Source organism: Colobus angolensis, unplaced genomic scaffold (assembly GCF_000951035.1).
Source record: "Colobus angolensis palliatus isolate OR3802 unplaced genomic scaffold, Cang.pa_1.0 Scaffold233, whole genome shotgun sequence".
NCBI lineage: Eukaryota > Metazoa > Chordata > Mammalia > Primates > Cercopithecidae > Colobus > Colobus angolensis.
Genome location: NW_012115522.1, coordinates 2,235,089 through 2,259,611, shown reverse-complemented (window position 1 = coordinate 2,259,611; position 24,523 = coordinate 2,235,089). Strand labels below are relative to the sequence as shown.

The following is a 24,523-nucleotide window of genomic DNA, read 5'->3' as shown; positions in this document are numbered from 1 at the left end:
GAGAATCGCTTCAACCCAGGAGGCGGAGGTTGCAGTGAGCCGAGATCGCACCTCTGCACTCCAGCCCGGGTGACAGAGCAAGACTCCATCTCAAAAAAAAAAAAATTTAAAGAAGAAAATATTTTCAGTGCAGAAAAACACTGCTACCATCCTAACACCGGGAAAGTAGAGCATCCACATGGCACTGTGAGCTGCAGGAATGAGAGGTGAGGAGCATGGTGAAGTGCGTCTATTACTGTCAAAAACACGAACTATGACATACAAATCAGTCTGTCTACAACCAGGCGACTTGCACAAACGTCAAACTGGTTCTAGCCTTAGGAGGACAGAACTGCCTCATGATGCACTTGGTTGGAATCTACATGTTACGTAGACAATACATTTTCAGAGGTAAGCCTTCAGAAAACACCTCCTAACTTACCATTTAAGTCCAGGAATATAACAGGAATGTGTGTCTCCATCCCAGGCACTGGGGTCCTAAAACATGAAGTACAAATGGCATCTGAATCAGGTTACTTTCTCAGTGGCAGGCACGTAGGAACACAGCCTTAATGGCATTCAGAACTGTTAGAGGGCAAAGCGGTAATAATCCTGGCCCTGATTTTACTCTAATCCAGAATCAGAGAGGCCACAAAGCCTCCACTGTAGCTGCTGCTTTGTACCCTGACATTTGAACTTAGCCGTGTAAGACACCCCTACCTGTTTATAGTGAAGTTCTCTTGTTTAAACCTACTTTCTCATAAAATGATATACTTAAGGGCTCCCTCTGGCTAAATTTACTATTTTTAATTTCTATAAAGTAGCACAGAACATTTGCTGACAACACAGTTTAAGCCAGCACCAAAACCAAAATCGCGTGGAGATGCAATTTTCTTATGACCGAACAGTCTTCTAAGGGAATGACCCAAGTAATTAACATATTAACTATTTTTTTAATGCTAAGTGCAATGGTATTAAATATTGATTTAAGTTCTCAGAAATCTTAATGACTTTGGCCAATAACAACATTATTTAATAAAACAGTTTTAGGCCATAGCTATTCAACTCATGAAAATAATTTAACAGTTCCTTTAATTTAAACATTTCCCATGCTATTATGACTCTTCCATTAACCGTAGCACACGCAAAATTCAAGCTAAAAGCAGATAGTCTGGTGAGCATTCAGAACCTCATGAGACGCACCACAGGGTTCGTACCATTCTGCTGGGGCCCCTGGAATACCACTGCCAGCAGAGGGGACCATCACCGCGTTCCTCTCCTCAGTTAGGGTCAGCCGCATCTCCAGAAGCTGCGCTTCGCGGTCAGCATCATCCTCTGTTTTATCTATAACACCAAGAATGAGGATTCAATGCCAAAACCTCACTTGCCATTTATCTTTTTGTCCTGAGTAAAGACTGGATTTGCCTATATTTCAGTTATTAGCTGACAAGTGCTTCCCAGTAATAAAAAACCAACCCACAGCTAGGAAGGTCAGGTGGGCTCCTGCAGAGGCCATCTTCAGTTCCTGGGAGGCCTACAGAGGGACCACACAGGAGTGACTGGTCCAGAGTCAGAGGACTCAAGCCCTTTGGATAAGAAGAGTCACCACCTTCCTTTATGTTATCTTTGAGAGACCATGTATGCTTTGTGCACCATATTTTCTCTTTCTTTGTGAGGGGTGGGAGGAAGACCTCCACCAAGATATGACAGCTGGATAAACGGTATGACATAAACAAGGAGTAACACTCATCTGCTCCTGCCATCCCCACTACTGATGTGTTCATCTGGTTCTTAACTGATGTGGCTACAAAGGGAGAATAATTATTTATGCACTGATTTGCAGGGGAGAAAAATATTCTATTTGTTGTTCCTACCACGTTTACTGACAAGCTTTTGCAATTGTTGATCCAAGTACTCCTGACGTTTTGTTAATGCATTTAGCCATTTTCTACGAAGTCTCTCTAAATCTCGATCCTGGAAGCAAGCAAGGAAAATCATGTTCAATGTAATGTCAAGATAATCTATCTGAAACTGATGCTCCTATCTTAGAACCTTACTCTCCTATGCCTTGGAAAGGTAAGGTAGTATATAATAATTTATTTATTACTACTGCCAGTTGACTGTACCCATCATTCAAAACAGCTATTTTCAGAATTTAAAGCATTATTTTCTCGAACAGAAAGGGCATTCTCAGGTATCCAGAACCAGTTTTATTTCTAATGGCTTGGGGGTAGAACTTTAAGCACCTGCAACAAAAATTTTCTAAAAGGTCTCTTTGCTGGATAAAACCCACAAACAGGACTCAGTAATCTTCCAATATGGCTGGGCGTGGTGGCTCACACCTGTAATCTCACACTTTGGGAGGCTGAGGCGGGTGGATCACTTGAGGACAGGAGTGTGAGACCAGCCTGGCTAACACAGCAAAACCCTGTCTCTACTCAAAATATAAAAAATTGCCCAGGCACGGTGGCTGACACCTGTAATGCCAACACTTTGGGAGGCCAAGGCAGGCAGATCACCTGAGTTCAGGAGTTCGACACCACCCTGCCCAACATGGTGAAACCCCATCTCTACTAAAAATACAAAAATTAACCAGGCATGGTGGCAGGTGCCTGTAATCCCAGCTACACGGGAGCCTGAGGCAGGAGAATCGCTTGAACCCGGGAGGCGGAGGTTGCAGTGAGCCGAGACCGTGCCATTGCACTCCAGCCTGGGCAAAGAGAGTAAAACTGTATCTAAATAAATAAATAAATAAAAATTAGCTGGGCATGGTGGTGTACACCTTTAATGCCAACTACTTGGAAGGCTGAGACAAGAGAATTGCTTAAACCTGAGAGGCAGAGGTTGCAATGAGCCAAGATTACTCTACTGCACTATAGTCTGGGTGGTAGAACAAGACTCTGTCTCCAAAAACCAAACCAAACCAAAACAAACAAAAAACCACTTTCAATTTATGTATCTTGGAATAATCAGACAAATCCTTCAACTTTTGTAACTTCTGCTTTCTATCAACACAGGCTCTCGAAGACATGTAAATGCTTCTCTCACTTGTTTTTGTGCATTTTGTGGGGTAACAGGTAGGGGAAAAAGGGGACAGGGGTTGTCATTAACAGAATAACAACCTACAAGCCAACACCTACATGAATACCAATCTTACCTCATTTCCTTTTCTAATAAGGTTACAAGACTGGGTAGGTCAGTGGAATGCTGCAGATATAGTGTGTCTGGACTTTACTAGGGCACTTAACCAAATAGCCTATGACACTATTATGGACAAGATGGAGAAACGTGCAATGCATCTATTTCAGTGAAATCACAGAGAACCCAAATATCACATCCAAAGAACAGTGATTAATGTCAGCTTGAAAAAAGTCTCTATTGTTGTGCCATAGGACTCTGTATTTAACCCTATCTGATACAGTGTTTTTATCAGCGACTTTTAGGAAAGCAGACATTTCTATCAAATTAGAATGATGTAAAACCAAGAGAGTGACTACACGGATGACATAATCAGGCTCCAAAGAGCCCTGACAGTCCTGAACAATGACTAACAGATGAAACTGCATAGACAGAAACAAAATCTTTAGAAGGTTAGGAAAAGAAAGTAAAAAAAAAAAAGATTCCAAATGCTGTATGATTCCAGGAAGTGGGGAAGAAAGATCTGGCTTAAAAAATGGAAAATACGGCCCGGCGCAGTGGTTCACACCTATAATTCCAACACTTTGGGAGGCCAAGGCGGGTGGATCACAAGGTCAGGAATTCAAGACCAGCCTGGTCAACATGGTGAAACCCCGTCTCTAGTAAAGATACAAAAAATTAGCTGGGCTTGGTGGCATGCACCTGTACTCTCAGCTACTCGGGAGGCTGGGGCAGGAGAATTGCTTGAACCCGGGAGACAGAGGTTGCAGTGAGCTGCGATTGCACTATTGCACTCCAGCCTGGGGCGACAGGATGAGACTGTGTCACAAAAAAACAAAAAACAAAAATATGCAAAACACCTACTGTTGACTGAAGCTCAGATTGACACAACTATAATAAGGGCAACGAGTGGTGACTCCCTCAGGACAGAAAATGTCCAGGAAAGAGGATCCAGAGAAAAGGATCTTCAGGGGGCCTGGATGGGGAGCTCTAGGTTTGGAAAAGGATCTCAGTCACAAATGATTTCCCACTCCTAAAACATTTTACGGTCTATGAAACAACACTCAATGTTCCCTACTCTGTTGTACTTTAAAACAACAAAAAAAGCAGTATGAATTGTTTAATCCTTAAATAACAGTATTGCCAGATCCAGGAATGTGTAATTATATACTTTAAACATGTTTATTTGAGATGAGATTAACAGGTGCTAAATTACCTGGTAGCTGTCCATGTCTTCCTCTTCCTCCTAAAAGAAAAAAAATACATTACATAGAACTGAATTATTGATTTATCCAAGAATCAGGCTATGCTAAGCAATCTGACTCTTTACCCATAATTTATATTTTCCAATTGAATTAATATACTATTTCACCTCCCACCTACCCACACCCTCGCTCTGGGTTTTACAGTTGTCAGGAAGTTGGAGCTGCTCACAGAAGAGTGAAGAACACTCATTTGACCTTTTCGGGAACCAGTGCAATGCTCTCCCTGCTGGGTTTATAGTCCCACTCACCAGGGGAAATCAAACACCTGCTGGCAAATAGTCTTTACAAGCCAGTAGGGGGTTTCTCCAGAGGGGTGGGGTGATGTTGAGCAGTTAATCACTAGCAGGCACTGTGGAATCTGTGGAGGCAGAGACGTTTTAACCCTCAGCTTGCCACCTACACCAGGGCAAAACCAGTAATACAGTCCGATGCAATGATTCCATGAAAATGCAAGACACAAAAAAGGACAGCAAAGATTCACAGAAAGAATTGTTCACAGAAAGTAGTTTTCGTACAGGTTCCAAAAGGCACTCTGGTCTGATTTTGTCTTTCAAGAAGAACATAACAGGCATAGCAACTTACTTGGAAGGTCTCATGCATTCTGGGGGTTCTGAGCGGTCTAATTTTGACACATCCAATGCCAACAGACAATATACATTCTTCCATCAGTGGTAAAGTCCCAGATTCCTGCACTGACTTCACTTCGACTTGAACTCTCCGGGACTGCCCCTGGGTCACAGACAATTTAGAGTCTTAAAATCAGTTTCTTGATTTCCAAAAATTTGGTTTAGAGAGACCCCTACAGGCTGATGTTGAGAAAAATGTTTAATTCGGACACTATCACCATACCTTATTATTAAGCATTAAAATACAAATTTAAAAACTAATCAGAAAAAATCATTTCCCTTTTAAGTGAGCTAAAAAACAGAATATATGTTTACATATTCTTTCAATAAGAAGTAACATTAAAAAAATTCTAACAAAGGAAATGCAAACAGTTGGCCAATAAAAAAGTTCAACTTACTGATAAATAAATAAATCCAAATTAAAGCATGATACACCTGTATTTTCACTTCCTAAACTGGCAAATATATTTTAAAAGGGGAATTTCCAATAATGCCCTACATTTATGAAACAAACAATTTCATACACTGTAAGTGGAAATTTAAAATGGTGCAAGTTTTCTGCAAGGCAATTGGACTTAAAAACATACAAGTTCCTTTAACCCAGCAATTTGACTTTCTAGAGAGCTGAGTAAATAATCATGCATATACACAAAAAATCTTAAGCACTTTTAAGAACAAAAAATTAGACGCAAATTGAATGTATAATATTGGCAACTTTAAATTGTGAAACATATAATAAAACACTATACAGTTGTTAAAATATTACTGTAGAAAAACATATGACTTGTTAAAGAGTGAAGCACCGGTAAATATAAATATAAATATAAATATAATATCAGGAAATATAAATAAATCAGTATCAGTAAATATCAGTAAATATATTATATATATAATTTGTATATATAATATATAAAATATAATTTACTGATATAGCAGTATATGTCATAAATATAAATATATTAATTGTATAATTATAAACATAATAATCAGTAAATACAAGTATGACTGTTTAGACTGTTTATTGTATGGGACTTGGTATATATTTACAATGAAGCAATATTTTAAAAGAGAACTCACAGTATTCCCAAATTACTGACTTCAAACTTGGTTTATACATTTTAGAAATGTAAAATAGCATTTGAAAAATGGAATTTAAATGTTCAATTGCAAGTCAATTGCTCTTGCCCTCTTCCATCAGATTTTAGTTCCCAAGAGCTCTGCATGATCAGGAAAATCAGCTAAGGCAACCAATGATCCTATCAAGCTCCATTTGAATGGATGGGATACAGATGTTTTCTGATTTAATATCACCAAGGACTAAGTGAGCTCAGATATTTTGTGGGAAAAGTCCTAAAGAAAATATTTTATTTATTTTATTTTATTTTATTTTTTTTGAGACGCAGTCTCGCTCTGTCACTCAGGCTGGAGTGCTGTGGCCGGATCTCAGCTCACTGCAAGCTCCGCTTCCTGGGTTCACGCCATTCTCCTGCCTCAGTCTCCCGAGTAGTTGGGACTACAGGCGCCGCCACCTCGCCCGGCTAGTTTTTTGTATTTTTAGTAGAGACGGGGTTTCACCATGTTAGCCAGGATGGTCTCGATCTCCTGACCTCGTGATCCGCCCATCTCGGCCTCCCAAAGTGCTGGGATTACAGGCTTGAGCCACCGCGCCCGGCCAAGAAAATATTTTAATAGCCTAAATAGTTTTGTCATTTCAATTAGCTACCTTTTATTTGCTTAGTTTGCCTAAGCACTTTCCGAAGTGATCTATTTTGAATCTGTGCCTAAGTGTGAAGGGTCAAGTGTGCACTTTAAGGGAAGATTCCTAAGGAGAGGGAAGAAAAGGAGAGAAAGGATCCGGCAATGGTTTACTGTTCCAAAGAACAACTTTTAGAAGTACACTTAAACTATAAGAACTTCTGTCACTGCTGATATTTGGCCATTTATTTCTACAAAAACAGCACTTTTCACATGGTTAAAGTTAATCAGTTGTCCTCTGCCACCTTCCTGTTCAAGAACAATACAACCCAATTTTCAAACATACTACACTCAAATGAGCCTAGCATTCAAGGCCCTCCGAAACCAGCTGCCACAAGCTTCTACAACCTCTTCTCTTCTGTTTTCCAGCTCTTTCTCCACACGACGTTTTATCCAAATGGACCTAATTTCTGGCCTCTGTGTCTTTATTATCATTAAGTTGGTGCAAAAGTAATTGCGGTTTTTGCCATCATGTAATATGATTTTTTCAGCATCAAGGTAAAGAGGCATATCCTTCAAAAAGTCCTTTCCTGACAAACCAACATTTCTTTGAACACTTTTAGTAAAGGGTGTCAGAAGTCTGACAAATACTTAAATATCCAATTTATACTAAATCATAGAAAATTATCCAGTCTTGCCTTCCAGTAGATGATTTTCTAAGGCTTCGAAGAAGACATATATATTTTTTTAACAGATGCCCAGAAAAAGATGTTCTTCACACCCTTAAGAATTCTATTTTATGGCCGGGCGCGGTGGCTCAGGCCTGTAATCCCAGCACTGTGGAAGGCCGAGATGGGCTCCTGTCTCTACTAAAAATACAAAAAAAAATTAGCCAGGCGTGGTGGCGAGCGCCTGTAGTCTCAGTTACTCGGGAGGCTGAGGCAGGAGAGTGGCATGAACCTGGGGGACAGAGCTTGCAGTGAGCGGACATCGCGCCACTGCACTCCAGGCTGGGCAACAAAGCGAGACTCCATCTCAAAAAAAAAAAAAAAAGAATTATATTTTTTGTGGATAACACATGATTTAATTTAAACTAATCTCCTTTCAGTTTGCTAAAATTTATTTGTTGGGGTCAGAGAACAAGTGTTTATCATCCTCCTCCTCTTAAAACATTCAGAAACTTAAACATTTAAGCAAATGTTCTCTTTCCTTCAATTTTCTCTATTTTGCTTCGAAAGCTTTCTATGCTCATTTTCTAGAGCAATTCTAGTGTTTTACTACTGTTTTAAAGTATGGAAACTCACAGAACATAGCAGTCTCCTGAACAATGCATTAAGGTATAGGAAAAAAAAAAATTCCAAATCCTGTATACAAATTATATTAAAAATTTCCCTGTTAGTTGGCAGCACAGACTCTGCAGATGCACGTGGGGTTAAGTGGCCACTCCCATATTCTTCTCTGCTCTGTGGATTCTGGCATGTGTATCTACCCAACTGCGTGTACTTAACACCTGGCATGTCAGGCCCTATGCTTTAAACACGCATCTCTCTTAATCCTCACATTAATCCTATGAAGGTGTTGTTATCATCGTGTCTACATAACAGGCAAAGGCGAGAGGTTATTGAACTTGCTCAGGGATAGACAGCTAAGACACTGGAGAGCCAGAATTGAGCCCAAGCATTTTAGAGTCTGAATACTGATTCTTTCTGCCATGTCACATAGCTTCTCCTTGTCTTTCTAAATGTTCTAAAGCTGTTTGATATGTTTGGCGTACGTCCTACAAATCAATTCTAAGTTTTCCTTTAATCTTTTTCTTACCTAAACTAACAGAACTAGTTTTTAATATATTATAAATAGAAATACTTGACTGAGAGCAGTGGCTCACACCTGTAATTCCAACACTTTGGAAGGCCAAGGTGGGAGGATCGCTTGAGCCTAGGAGTTCAAAACCAGCCTGGGCAACAAAGCGAGACCCTGTGTCTCTACTTTAATAAAAGAAAAAAAAATTTAATAGCAATACTTGTGCCACATGAGATAGGAAAATTTTAATGTAAGAAATGGACTTGGTCAGTCTAGATTTCATTATTACCAACATTTCTGCTAAAAAGAAGCCAATATTAAGCTTTCTGGCACCAAAGAATCCAACATAAACATTCACGATCCTATTACCTGTCGAAGCTGGAAGATTCCTCCTGTTGGGACATCCTTAGCAGAAATCACTTCTACAGGACAGTATTCACCATTCTCATTCTGTTCCAAGATTTGAACCCAGAATTCCAATTTCCTGGTCACCTCACTCCATCTAGGAAATACATGAAGTTCTTGTAAAATCATACATTTCTATTTCATTACAGGCAGCTTAGGGTCCTACACACATAAGAATTAACAACAAAAATGACCTCCAAACAGCATAATTCAGAATGATATGCAGTTCAATGAGTACCATGCATGTACATACTGGCAAGTATAATGGAAAGCAAAGTTAAACTCACAGTATTGGAACTAGAAATGGCTCCTTTACTTTGTTCAAAAAGATATAATGACAAATCTATTTCAGAGTCGTTACTCAAAAACTGGAAATTCTAATCGGATGTACAGAAGCAGCAAGTACACAGCCATAAAAAAATACAACCAAACAAAATCGTGTCCCTTCCAGCAACTTGGATACAGCTCGAAGTTATTACCCTGAGCAAATTAATGCAGAAACAGAAAAGCAAAAACCCCATGTTCTTACTTATAAGTGGGAGCTAAACACTGCATATTCACGCACAAAAAGATGGCGACAATAGACACTGGAGACTCCCAGGGGTTGGGGAGCAGGGAATGAGCAAGGGTTGAAAAACTACCTACTGGGTACTATGCTCACTACCTGAGTGACAGGATCAATCATATCCCAAAGTTCAGCATCACACAATATACCCAGGTAACCAACCTGCACATGTACCCCCGAATCTAAAATAATTTGAAACTATTTAAAAAAAAAGGAAAAAAAAAAGCAAATACAGGGGTTGTCTTTTCATAGATAGACAAAGGTAGTACCATATGCTTCAGTGATTTGCCAAGTATTTTTCTCAGGTCAGGAAGAGAATCAAGAAAAAAATGTCAAATGTCACTTTCTAATTTAGTATTTGCTAAACTAACTAAATGCAAAAAAGAAAAAGTAAATCTGGTTTTCATCTATAATTAGATGAAAAGCACAAACATATGCAATTTCAGCCATTCCCTATTAACGCTTCCTTTTAAGTCCACAAAGAAGCCTACCTCTTTCCAACACTGATGCCACTCAGAGCTATAAGCTAAAGACAAAATATCAACACTAGAGTGAATCTTGATCCATCCTCTCTACAGCTGATTAATTAGAAGTAATTCATAACAGTAAGTCACTATTCTCCAAAATTCATTTCACTGTTTCTTCTTAACCAGCTACAAAGTGAACTTTCTTCCATCATTCTCTGCAGTTCACTTCCCTAAGGAAGTTTAATTGTGTGATTAATACCCCGGAGACACCGCCATCCCTCCAGGGAACACTGGTCATGCTCAGGAAATAGTAACCTTTATAAATGGCAGTACTAATTTCTAGCAATTTTTAAAACTTCTAAATGGAATCTGGCCAGGCATGGTGGCTCACACCTGTAATCCCAGCACTTTGGGAGGCTGAGGTGGGTGGATCACTTGAGGTCAGGAGTTCAAGACCAGCCTGGCCAACATGGTGAAACCCTGTGTCTACTAAAAATACAAAAATTAGCCAGGTGTGGTGTCCATGCCTATAATCCCAGCTACTCGGGAGGCTTAAGCAAGAGAGTTGCTTACTCCCAGGAGGCAGGGGCTGCAGTGAGCCAAGATCGTGCCACTGCACTCCAGCCTCGGTGACAGAGTGAATGAGACTGTCTCAAAAAAAGAAAAAAAATTACTTATATATATAAATGGAATCAGATGAACATCTAATATTCACCTGTCCCGAAGACTACGTGTCTTTGCTTGGATGATTCCCAAATCCCACAGGGCAGGGTTTTTCCGGGGATCATTTATCTTATGTCCGTATACTTCAATTGCCAATGCTCCTTCGGAAAGATGCTCGATAAAGTCTTCAGTGATGTTAACAGAAAACTCCTGAAACACAATAGCTAATTACAGAAGAGCAAACTCTTTCTGGTAATCTTATGTTTATACCAGACATCATATACTTAATTATATCAGGGAAAAAAATAGAAAACGGAATGTTTTAGTTATACAGAACTATCATCTAAAACCCATAATGAATGCTCAGATGGCAAAAGGTTGACTTTAAACATAACTATAAGTCTGAATTTTTAAAAACTTTTCAGATCAAAAGTCTAGTATGTAAGACCAGCATTGTATTCTATTTTGTTAGCAATATTTTGGGAGCTATTTTTAAAAGCATAATTGTATAAAGCGTTACAACACTGATCTATAACGTGCTGATATAAAGGTTATATGCAATAAGGTAGTGTGTTGCAAAAACATTTCTTCCCACTTTTTAGAAAGTTAACTATCTCTATTAGGAAAGAAAGGAAATAAAAATCATTAGCACCAAAAAAAGACCTAATTTGTAAAAATTCTCCCAGCCTGTCCATCTTTATAAGATAACACATGGCAACTAGGATTTAGCTCTAAAACAGTTTATTAAAGAAATCACAGAATCTCCTATCTCTGTTGTTGTCTCCATCTCTCTATCTATCTTTAATGCACTGAAGTATTTTGGTTTCAAATGGATTAGAAAGAAGACTCTCTCTTGAAAGAGATGAAATGGATCAAGTGTGATGCAGGAGCAAGAAAGACTGGGGGACCCAACAGTCCACATTCTGCTGGTCACCAGCTACGGACAAACCAGTGAAAAACTACTTTGGGCAAAATGACCTCTCTGATTTGTTTGTGTTTTCAGCTGGGAAGGAAAGAAAAAAAAAACCACACACACACACACACACACACACACACACACACACACACACACTATTGGCCGGGTGTGGTGGCTCATGCCTGTAATCCCAGTACTTTTGGAAGCTGAGGTGGGCAGATCACTTGAGGTCGGGAGTTCAAAATCAGCTTGGCCAACATGGTGAAACCCTGTCTCTACTAAAAATACAAAAAAATTAGCCAGGCGTGGTGGTGGGCGCCTGTAATCCCAGCCACTTGGGAGACTGAGGCAGGAGAATCGCTTGAACCCGGGAGGCAGGGGTTGGAGTGAGCCAAGATCATGCCACTGCACTCCAGCCTGGGTGACAGAAAACAAAACAAACAAACACAAAAAAATGCACTATCAACAAAGACAACTGCGGTGAGGATCTAAATGAAGGAATAACAAAGAGCTTCACAGAGCATTCAGTGCCCAATAAAGTTAGTTCTTCTCTGTTACCTATGTTCACTTTCTCTAAAATATGTTTCTTAACTGTTTTAGATAATTTCTCCAATAATCTAATATAGGACATAGATTTTCCTTGGAGAAGAATATGCATATATACATACATATGTATTTGTTTCTCATGCAAAAGCTACCTTTGGGTTGTGGAGGAGTATAGATGCATTGACGCTTTTTACTCAATCCCCACACTCTACAGAAACTTCTACAACACATATACTGGCACAATTATTCAAAGAAACAAGATTCATTTTCTGTTTTGTTTTTACATGAGTAATCTAAATGCTGACCTACTCTGGAAAACAAACTCACATTGCAATGATCAAAGACAACCATGCAGTGCGGCTCCTTGCTGACGGAAGATGAGGAGGTGTCCACTTCAGGAGCAACAATCACCGGCTCCTGTTGATCCCAGAAGCTGTATTTGCAGAACACAAAGTGGGACAGATGCTGTGGCAACCCAGTAGCTTGGAGGATTTTAACCTGAAGGAAAAAGAAGGCTGTGTGTTTTGAAACCCAAGGGTTCCAACAAGCACTCGGAGTCAGAGTTGCAGGTTCCAGTCCCAGCTCTGTCACTAATTTAGGTGCTTATGTTTATGTTGGCCAAATCCCAACCACCTTGAGACTGGACTTCTGCATCTGGGAAATAGCGGTAGCAATTATTATATTTAGTGAGAGGGTGGACGCAGGGTTACAAGGACCTTGACTACAGAGGTGGACATTGTAAAGTCTAAGAACATTTAAATGTTAGTTTCTCAGAATATAAGAATCATCATCATCAATTCAGATAAAGAAAGATCTCAAACATCAGCACTCTTCAATGATATGAACTTGCCCAACCACAGATAAGCCATAGAACAGAACAAGATTGTCAGGCACAGCGAATGAAGAACAAAATCAATGTATGTGCCAAGAAACAACAAATATTAAGGAAAGAGCAAAACATGGATTTGATATTTTGAAGTATAAAAAGGAACAAGGTTCTCAACTGAAGATTTTACACGATACTACAACATTGTTTGGGAGAACTTAAAAGCACCAGAAATGTATAATTTAAAGATGTGGGGGGAGAAGGAAGGGAAGTGAAGACGGTGAATGTTGACCATTTTCTGCACCGTTTACGGAAAGCCTTCCCTATGCAGATTTGCGGGGAAGGCGTATCAAAGGAAGCGTGCTCTGGACCAGGAGGGCAGGGTGTGGTTTTAACAAAGTGCAACTAAAGATACATGTCTAATCAGATCCAAAGGCCCCAGAAGAAACGCCTATAACAGTTTCTAAGCAGCCAAATATTCTCTTTTTTTTGAGACGGAGTCTCGCTCTGTCGCCCAGGCTGGAGTGCAGTGGCCGGATCTCAGCTCACTGCAAGCTCCGCCTCCCAGGTTCACGCCATTCTCCTGCCTCAGCCACCCGAGTAGCTGGCACTACAGGCGCCCGCCACCTCGCCCGGCTAGATTTTTGTATTTTTAGTAGAGACGGGGTTTCACTGTGTTAGCCAGGATGGTCTCGATCTCCTGACCTCGTGATCCGCCCGTCTCGGCCTCCCAAAGTGCTGGGATTACAGGCTTGAGCCACTGTGCCCAGCCCCAAATATTCTTAATATTTCTTTTGGTGGGCAGCATTAGATTGATTTTCTTTTTTTTTGGAGACAGGATCTTGCTGCGTTGCCCAGGCTGGAGTGAGTGGCACAATCATGGCTAACTGCAGCCTCAATTTTAAGGGTTCAAGCGATCCTCCAGCCTCAGCCTCCCGAGGAGCTAGGACCACAGGTGTGCATCACCATGCCCAGCTAATTTTTTTTATTTTTAGTAGAGATGAGGTCTCACTATGTTTCCCAGATTGGTTTTGAACTCCTGAGCTCAAGTGATCCTCCTGCCTCAGCCTCCCAAAATGCTGGATTTATAGACATGAGCCACCATGCCTGGCCTGGGTTGATTTTTTAATTTGGAGTTTTTGTGATAAACTGCGATATTCTAAAACTTCTCTAACTATAAAGAAAATGAAATCCTGAAGTCAGTTAAGCTAAATTCTGACTTTATAACTGATTAAACCAATTTTCACATGACTGAGCATTAATCATAAATCATATTTTTCACTTGGTCACTTTCTGCATGTTGTATGATTTAATCTACCTCCAGTAAATATATTTAATGAAAATAAATCTGAATATATGACATCAGAGTTCATGTAGTTCAGAAACCACAAACATAACCTTAACATTTCAGGCTATAATCCCAGCACTTTGGGAGGCCAAGGATCACTTAGGTCAGGAGTTTGAGACCAGCCTGGCCGACATGGTGAAACCCCATCTCTACCAAAAATATAAAAATTAGCCAAATGTGGTGGCACATGCCTGTAGTCCCAGCTACTCCTGGAGGCTGAGACATGAGAATCGCTTCAACCCAGGAGGCGGAGGTTGCAGTGAGCAGAAATCGCACCACTGCACTCTAGTCTGGGTGACAGAGAGAGACTCTGTCTCAAAAAACAAGCAAGCAAACAAACAAAAACATTTCAGGAAGCATTGATAATGACACACAAAATTACACAAACCAGATAATTCTATTTTCTTCCATACCAGACACACCAGCAACAAACAGGAACCCCCACTATAATTCATCTTTTCTGTGATGTCAATGGGAGTCTGAAACACCTTGATAGCTACTTCCTGACAGGCTATGAAAGACAGACTGGCTGACATATTTTATTCCTCCAAACCAAACTGAGCAAACCGTACTCTGCAATTAATTTTTCCACCAAGTTTTTAAAAACCATCATTTTCTTATTAAGTGTTTTTAAATATTTATATTATTTAAGGTGCGGCAATATGGCATTTGGGAAAATTACAAGATGTTGGAGTTACATAAAAGAAATAGAATAAATATCTTGGCTGGGCGCCGGTGGCTCACTCCTGTAATCCCAGCACTTTGGGAGGCCGAGGCGGGCGGATCACCTGAGGTTAGGAGTTCGAGACCAGCCTGACCAACATGGAGAAACCCCACCTCTACTACAAATACAAAAAATTAGCCAGACGTGGTAGCACATGCCTGTAATCCCAGCTACTCGGGAGACTGAGGCAGGAGAATCGCTTGAATTCGGGAGGCAGAGGTTGCAGTGAGCTGAGATCATGCCACTGCACTCTAGCCTGGGCAACAAGAGCAAAATTCCATCTCAAAAAAAAAAAAAAAAATCTTGCCCACTTATCAGCTTGTGTGCTGGCTCAAATTACTTAAATTCTTAGTTTTCTTAGGCTTAGTTTTCTCCTAGGTGAAATGGGAATATCAGTAGCTAACTTACTTAACAGAGGTAAGACTGACCACACCAATGAAATGAAATAAGAGAGACTTGTAACTTTTTTTTTTTTTTTTTTTTGAGACACAGTCTTGCTCTGTCACCCAGGCTGCAGTGCAGCAGCGCAATCTCGGCTCATTGCAAGCTCTGCCTCCTGGGTTCACGTCATTCTTCTGCCTCAGCCTCTCAAGTAGTTGGGACTACAGGCACCCACCACCACGACCGGCTAATTTTTTTGTATTTTTAGTAGAGACAGGGTTTCACCGTGTTAGCCAGGATGGTCTCAATCTCCTGACCTCGTGAGCCGCCCACCTTGGCCTCCCAAAGTGCTGGGATTACAGGCGTGAGCCACCACGCCCGGCCCTATAACAGGTATTGAGTAGATACATGTTCAATACATACTTCTTTGTGACTAAATGCCATCTGAAAGCCTTTTTCTTCGTTCAAAATTAATCACAATTTTAATGCTAAAATAGACAAGAAACAAGATTTAATATGCTGAACTCTCGTCCACAGGCAACCTCTCAGGAATGCGACTGCCAGGAATGAAGACTATTAGCCATAAGAAATGAACACAGGCTGTTTGCGTTTTGTGGGGTTTTTAAAAAAATTTTTGCACACAAAAACTAAAAGCACCACAAGGTGTCAGAATACTACAGACTTCAACTTGCAGCTGTTCAAGACAGAGGAGCCCAGGAATGTCTGCAGGGATTGATGCTTGCGCCCAGGTTTTAAACATACGAACTTTACTTTATATCAGTGAAAACATGAAGATGTTAATATGTGCATATAGCCTTGTTACAAAAAAACAAATCCAGACCTCTTTGAGGGCTAATTATACTCATCACCCATGATATCTTAACTGTCTCCAGGCTGGTTTCTTTTGTTTTTCTACCAGTGTTTTATTTATTGTCATACAGCTTATTTGTTCTTGTCCTTTTTACGTAAAAGGCTATTACATGCCAGTATATGGTCTCTCAAAACCACTTCCCACTGAAAGGAATCAGGTTCCTTGGAGAAATGGCTGATTCCAGGTCTGGGACAGGAAATACACAAGATGAGATCAGAATATTCATCACACCAGAAAACAAGAAAGCTATCCCAGTCAAGGGCCAAGTGAAGTAGCTCCCACTGGCCAAAGACGGGAACATTTGTGTTTAAATACAGGTAGTGAATGCAACAGACAGACACACACCAAATATGGTTAAGTCCAAGAGTTCATAATCATGCTGTTAAGACTAAGGACAAAAAAAACCCACTGCTCACATTTTGGAACACCAATTTATTATTTTAAAAATTAGGCTGGACATGGTGGCTCACACCTGTAATCCTAGCACTTCGAGAGGCCGAGGCAGGTGGATCACTTGAGGCCAGGAGTTCAAGACTAGCCTGGCCAAGATAGCGAAATCCTGTCTCTACTAAAAATACAAAAATTAGCTGGGCATGGTGGCACAGCTACTCAGAAGGCTGAGGCAGGAGAACTGCCTGAACCTGGGAGATGGAGGTTGCAGTAAGCTGAGATCACACCACCGTACTCCAGCCTAGGTGACAGAGCGAGACTCTGTCTCAAAAATAAACAAAATGTGTAAATAAAGGGAGAGATGGAGCATTTATCCTTCCTTTTCTATAGAAATTATCTCTGTAGAGTAAAACAGTTGATAATAGGAATTTTCTCTGGAGAAAAACGAAATGACAACAGAATTATAGCACCATTCTTTTGTAACTCCTAACAAAATAATGCATCTAGGTAATAATCATCAGTGGCTGATCATCCCCAAAAGACAAACAGCCAGACAAGATGTGGCTCCTGATGGAAGAACACAGGCCACCACCTACAAAGTACCTTGGCTGCCTCCCTCCCTCCCTCAGTTAACACGTGTATACCTAACTATCAATTTTCAGCAAAGCATCTTAACATGCTAAGTAACACCCATCAGCAGAATCCAGACTATAGGAAACTACAGGTCAACAACCCAGTTTCTACAATAAATTGCAGGTTTGGTGAGAGAGGCAAAAAGAGAAAGTGAGCAAGTCAGACAGCAAGAGCATACCAGGGCCTAAAGATTCAAACAGACCCAAGAGACATCCCAACCAAGACAATTAAGGAAACTGACAATTTTATGATATTAAGAAATTATTAATTTTTGACAAATTACTAATTTGACAACTATGGTTATACTGGTTTAAGGACTCATCTTTTGGAGACACACACTGAATTATTTACAGATAAGATACGATGCTAGGGTGCCTGGGGTGCTAAGAGAGGGGGCAGCACAGAAGTGGCTGTGTGTATGAATGAAACAAGCTTGACCACAGGTGATAATTGTGGAGTGAAGGTGAATGGGGATCAGTAACACATTTCTCACTATTTTTGTATATGTTTGATATCTTCCATTAAAAAACATGGTATTTTAACTTCATTTTAGGAGGCTCATATTACTCAGAATGTACTTTTTTTCCGTAATAAGGATATATTTCCCAAGTGAGAAGTGTCCTTGTATGTTATTTTACTTTAATAGCAGAAGGTGATATTTGAGAGTTGTATTTACTAGTCCATCACCTTTAAAATGGGCCATTGTGGGGTCATCAACCCTATGTCTCCATCTCTGATCATCATATGACTCAAAGAAGCTGCTCTGAAATCAAGTACAATATAATAAAAATGAACCATTCAGTGAATTAAGATTCCTCCCCCTCCTAGTGAAGTAACTGAAACACCAGAAGCCCTCTCAATATATGCGAAGCCTCACAGAAAGCAGCCTGACTCCAACAGCTCCAGCTTCACGCTACCTTGTGGCTAACACGTAACTTACTCCCTTCAACATCAGCTTCAATTCTAAAAACGTTTACTGGGAAAGAGGACTGGTTCTAGGATGAGCTATGAATTAAGAGTCAGGTTTAGGCTTCCTTCACCTCACCTCACCTCCTTCTCACTTGTACACAGCACCTACGCCCCCTGCTGACTTCCTGCTCCCTCCCGCCACCTTCTTTTTATAACTGGTTCCTGTGGGGATTCTCAGCCACCAGCAGGTCTGGCCCACTAGCAGGTGCTTGGAAATGAAGGAGGGGATTTTGCATTTTCCTGAGTGGGGGAGGCTCTGCTCTACTTCCAAAATTTGAAAAGGAACATGATACTTACATCTAACGACCTGCAGTTCTCAAAATCAGCCCCACTTGAACTATTAGGTTGGTGCAAAAGTAACTGTGATTTTTGCCATTAAAAGTAATGGCAAAAACTGCAATGACTTTTATATCAATGTAATACTAGGATGAAGCTGGGACTTACCATGCACACCAGTTTGTTCTCCTGGGTCTCCTTCTCAAAAGAGACCTCTGTCGCCTCATCCCCTCCCGCGATCCTTTCCCCGACATCACCACTGATGCGCATCACCTCCACATGCAGCCGGCCTGCCACCTGCAGCAATGGGGGAAGGCAGAAACATTTCTCCAGATTTGGTTCGTGCTCCCTTGAGACGACCTCTCTTCTCTTTTAGAGTCAAGGTGTCAGGTTAATGGTGTATGGGAATTTAGAGGCCTAGTCTCTGACAGTTACTCTGCCCTCAGAGTCCTTGGAAACACAAGGTATTAATAAGACACATTACTGACAAAAAACAGCAACAATATCCCATCACCACCCTCTTGTTTCTTAAACTGTTCTCTACAGGAAACAAGGCACAAAGAGAAAACCAACCAACCTCTCCTTTCTGGTTGATGATGGGAACAGCATATTGTAACTTCACATCATAGAAAAGGGACTCAAGGAAGACATTGGCCACCCCAATCAGACTGTGATTTTCCTGCTCATCATAGAATGGATCAGCACGTTTGAAGTACGATCGTATGACCTGTAAAGAGATTGAGAACATACAACTTCAGAATAACCACTTACAATAAATGCATTCCACCTACTGCTTTTTGATGCACTCTAGGTCATTAAACTTAACTTTCATCATCCTGACTCTTGTATTTTTTAGAGTAAAACACTCTAAAGTTTTTGCTGAAGCACAGCTTTCTATTACTCCCTCACACAGTCTTCCTCATTCCCATTCACAATGGAGGTCATTCCCATTCACAATGGAAGTCAGTATCCTTCACCCATGACAGAGCAATCCCAGTAACAGGTCATTACTTTTAGCAGTTATTCTACTTTACATGGAAATCTTGCCACAAAATAAACAATACATGTTGACCAGAAAAAGAAGTAGAGAGTGCTAAACTACACTTCACCTTTCTTTTGGGGAAGACAGTAATTCTTATCTGCTCTGCTTGTCCCTAGCAAGTCATCAGATACACTTCTGCTAATGAAAGGTGAGCCCTCATGCCTATAATCCCAGCACTTTGGGAGGCCGAGGCAGGTGGATCACCCGAGGTCAAGAGTTCGAGACCAGCCTGCCCAACATGGTGAAACTCCATCTCTACTAAAAATACAAAAATCAGCCAGGTGCAGTGGCGTGCACCTATAATTCCAGCTACTCGGGAGGCTGAGGCAGGAAAATCACTTGAACCCAGGAGGCAGAGGATGCAGTGAGCTGAGATTGTACTATTATACTCCAGCCTGAGCGACAGAGCAAGACTCCGTCTCAAAAAAAAAAAACAAAAAAACTGAGACAAGGAGCATGTCCTTCTCTAATCTGAAAATACATTGAGGATGAATTATGGGAAAAAAATGGTTACACTAACATAGAAATTAAAATTAAAAAAAAAAAAAAGGAGAGCCCTTATGGGAGTGGCTCTTTTGTATTTATTATCATTGTTTTATTTCTAAGTTGAAATAGGAGAGGGGTACCAAAGAGACAAACATGTTTTAAGCAAAAACGTCACCTAAGAAACATTTTTATTCATGACAATCTGGAAAAATCATTTTTACAAAACAAAAGGCAAAGGAAGTAAACAACTCTATGCGGAAACAGGCCTAACAGTAATGAAAATATATTCAGACATACGTAATATGCATTTCTATTTTAAATACATACGAGTACATGGCTGATCTAAGTAAGAAAACCTGCAAGTTGAGGACAGAGTACCAATGTATAGATCTACGGCATCTATGTTATGATCAAAACTTCTTCAAAAATGTTCCTTGTAAATATTAAGATACCACTGATGTTCAACTTACAAAACATATACTGTAGGTTTATTATCTGCAAGGTTAAACGGGTTGAGCAATGGGAGGAGAGACAAATAATGAGGCCTGGCCTCTGTCCTAAAGAGTTTCCCAGAGAGCACAGGAGACAGACACCCGCACACCAACAGAAGTCAGAATGGAAAGTGGAGAATTCTGCTAGAAATCTAAAAGACAGAAATGAGAAGAAAAGAAGATACCAGAAAGAGAGATTATTAAAATTGTTAATCTGCTAAACAACGTAGGGGATTAAAATAAACCTTACTCCAGAAATAGGATTATAATTTTGGAAAAAGAACAATTTTCCCCCGAAATGAGTAGGCTCATTCCAGCTTGGCTCCTTCCATAATTACCAATTAAGTGATTTTCTCTTAAATAACTTACTGGGTTATCTTCTTCACACTCTTTCCACTCCTGATAAAGGTCTCTCATATCCAACAGCCTGTTGTCCAGTTTTTCCAAAGACCAAATCTGCTTCCCTTTTCCTTTTCTTCTCACCTGGATTGCAGGCTCACTAAGAAGAGAGCCTCGCTGCAGAGAGAGTAAGAATGACCGTGAGAAACACACAGGCAGCGGGGAAGTCAAAGCTGAAAATTCCACCCCCATCAGTCAAATGTCATTACACCAAAACTCAAATGGCAATCACCCTTTAATCTGTGGATTACAAAGTTTCCCAAAAGTCTTACAAGCTTATAACGTAATACCTTCATCCCCAAGTACAATCAAAATCTATTTATAAACTTGAGTTTAAGTATAAACTTACATTAAAAAAAATTTTGGGGGGGTTGCTAGGCCTGGTGGTTCACGCCTATAATCCCAGCACTTTGGGAGGCCAAGGCAAGTGGATAACTTGAGGTCAGGAGTTCAAGACCAGCCTGGCCAACATGTTGAAACCCCTCTCTACTAAAAATACAAAAATTAGCCAGGTGTGGTGACATGTGCCTCTAATGCCAGCTACTTGGGAGGCTGAGGCACAAGAATAGCTTGAACCCAGGAGGCAGAGGCTGCAGTGAGCTGAAGTCTCGCCACTGCACTCCAGCCTAGATGACAGAGTGAGGCTCTCAAAAATAAATATATACATATGTATGCATGTGTGTGTGTGTGTGTAAAGAGACAGTATCTCACTCTGTCACCCAGGCTGGAGTGCAGTGGCACATCATAGCTCACTGCAGCCTCGAACTCCTGGGCTCCAGCGATACTCCTGCCTCAGCCTCCCAAGTAGTTAGGACCACGGGTGCATGCCAATAAACCCAGCTAATTTTGTTTGTTTTGCACAGAGACAGGGTCTTGCTATATGGCCAAGGCTGGTCTGGAATTCCTGGCCTCAAGTGATCCTCCTGCCTCAGCCTCCCAAAGCAAAGGGATTATAGGCATGAGCCACCACATTTAAATTTTGACTGTAGTTGGAAATGATTTTAAGTTTAAAACCCAAAAGACCACATTTAACAGCAAGTTGAAATGAAAGTGTTTTATTCAGGCCACCATATGACCACAATGCATCAATGGGGAGAGAGGGAAAGTTTGCTGCAGTGTACGGGGAAGAAACGTCCCCTTACCTCTCAGAGGGTGAATTTTGTTTTATTGTAATGGATGGCATCTTCATGGGGTATAAAACATGAAACACTTAAAAGAGTAAACTGAAAAGTCCCATGTGGAAACAATAAATGATACCAGTTTCCAAAATGCAGTTTGGGTTTCTTATTAAGATCATACAGAACTAGATGGAGGCAGTGCTCATACCACATTGTTACTGTGCCAAATGCCACTGAGTTGTTCACTTCAAAATAGTAACGTTTGGCTGGGTGTGGTCCCAGCACTACGGGAAGCCAAGGTGGGCAGATCACAAGGTCAGGAGTTTGAGACCAGCCCAGCCAACATGGTGAAACCCCATCTCTACTAAAAATACAAAAATTAGCCAGGCATGGTGGTGGGTGCCTGTAATCCCAGCTACTCCGGAGGCTGAGGTAGGAGAATCGCGTGAATCCAAGAGGAGGAGGTTGCAGTGAGCTGAGATCGTGCCATTGCACTCCAGCCTGGGCGACAGAGACTCCATCTCAAAAAAATAATAATAAAATAAAATAGTAATGTTCTGTTATGCAAATATCAACCCCCTCCAAAAAAGAAGTATGCTCTGAAGTTTTTCCAGCTTATAAGAGCAATGTGGATTTTTTTCAGAGCAGAAGAACTTGAGCAACGTGTTTTTAATGTAGAAAAAAATTTAGAACTTTTAAAAACCACAAAGTTAAAAAAAAAAAAAGGCCCTTATACATTTCCCCAAGGGAGACGTATCTACTGGTTACCTAATCAATCTAGGTTTACTGGCTTAATTTTTCAATTGTTCCACTTAAAACTTAAGGGAACTTCGAAATACTGGGAAAAACTTAAGGGAACATACTGATGTTTCATTAACATCTTGCTACAAACATTTTCTAAGAAAAAAAATTTAAATAATAAAACAAACATTTGAGAATTCTTACGGTCAAAATGTGGTTTTGTTGTTTTTTGTTTTTTTGTTGTTTTTAATTGAGACAGTGTCTCTTTCTGTCACCCAGGCTGGGCTGCATGGCCCAATCTCGGCTCACTGCAACCTCCACCTGGGTTCAAGCGATTCTCTGCCTCAGCCTCCCGAGCAGCTGGGATTACAGCTGCCTGCCACCATGCCTGGATGATTTTTTTATTTTTAGTAGAGATGGGGTTTCATCGTATTGGCCAGGCTGGTCTCTAACTCCTGACCTCAGGTGATCCGCCCACCTTGTCCTCCCAAAGTGCTGCGATTACAGGCATGAGCCACCACGCCCAGCCATCTTACAGTCAAAATTAAAGGCCCTCCTACCTTATATTCAGTCAGCCAGTGAATAAATACAGAAATCCCATCTGTGACCTTTGTAGGTAGTGGCTTTCCTGGGGAAGAATGCTGGACCTGGGACTAAATAGCAATGGGCAATATGGTGCAACTACCATAACTTAGCCCTCTTGCAAAATTGGAAATAAGAAAAAAATTCACCAGAGGAGAGAGTGTTCACAGAATGGATGGGACATTAAACAAGTTTTCAAATACCAAAAAATAGTCTGCTGCATTAAAGACTACAGACAGCCTAAGGAGAGAAGTCAGGTGACATGAGTTACTTCTGGGTGTTGACATGGCCACCCCAAAGCAGAGCCACATCTTTCAACAAAGCCCAAAATAGGTTACAGAGAAAAGGCCTGCAGTCATGCTTAATGGGGAAAAATTTTTCAGATTTCTGCTTTTTCAACTCGTACACTATAAAATGAAAGAGGATCTTGTACTTCTCAGCCTTCAAGAAGAAACTAGGCCTTGAGCCTTCTCCTTGTGACTGGCCTTCCTCTTCGGTTTTTGGTGAGTTCTACTGTACCCAGACTTTTCCCTACAAATACTAGTAAGTTCTAATTAAGTAAAATTTTTCAAAATACACACAGAGTATACAAAAACAATGATCTGTAATGATTACATCATATTTACAATACCTTTCTCAAAATACTAAGAATCATATTTGCCAAATATCTAACCCTGTACAAAATGCTGACCTCAATGCTGTGATGTCATAGGGAAAGAAAGATGCAATCCTTGCTATCAAATTAGAATATCCACCTGTAATCCCAGCACTTTCGGAGGCCAAGGCAGGTGGATCACTTGAGGTCAGGAGTTTGAGACCAGGCTGGCCAACACAGCAAGATCCCATCTCTACTAAAAATACAAAAATTAGTCCGGTGTGGTGGCACACACCTGTAATCCCAGATACTCAGGAGGCTGAGGCAGAAGAATCGCTTGAACCCAGGAGGCGGAGGTTGCAGTGACCCAGGATCACACCACTGCATTCCAGCCTGGGGGACAGAGCAAGACTCCATCTCAAACAAACAAACAAACAAAAATAGAGTATACAAGATGGATCGATTAAAGCTTTTCTGTGTTGACTACTGTAGGATAAACAGAACACATGGACCTACAAAAAATTCATCTGAATAGAAAATTCTACCTAATCCATCAGAAATTGTGTATGAACGTGATCAAGAGCTA

General features: G+C 40.7%; 1 protein-coding gene across 1 annotated transcript in view; it reads right to left on the bottom strand.

The window, feature by feature from the left end:
* The window catches only part of KIF13B (kinesin family member 13B), a 231,979-nt gene that overhangs the window by 55,902 nt on the left and 151,554 nt on the right, over positions 1-24,523 (bottom strand). The window contains exons 20-30 of the mRNA XM_011944608.1: positions 20,872-21,018; positions 19,061-19,210; positions 18,652-18,780; positions 12,393-12,563; positions 10,656-10,813; positions 8,873-9,005; positions 4,965-5,111; positions 4,334-4,363; positions 1,854-1,953; positions 1,197-1,323; positions 422-477 (exon numbers count right to left, since the gene is read on the bottom strand). Coding sequence (XP_011799998.1) covers positions 422-477; positions 1,197-1,323; positions 1,854-1,953; positions 4,334-4,363; positions 4,965-5,111; positions 8,873-9,005; positions 10,656-10,813; positions 12,393-12,563; positions 18,652-18,780; positions 19,061-19,210; positions 20,872-21,018 — 1,348 coding nt within the window. The remainder of the gene's footprint in view (positions 1-421; positions 478-1,196; positions 1,324-1,853; positions 1,954-4,333; positions 4,364-4,964; positions 5,112-8,872; positions 9,006-10,655; positions 10,814-12,392; positions 12,564-18,651; positions 18,781-19,060; positions 19,211-20,871; positions 21,019-24,523) is intronic.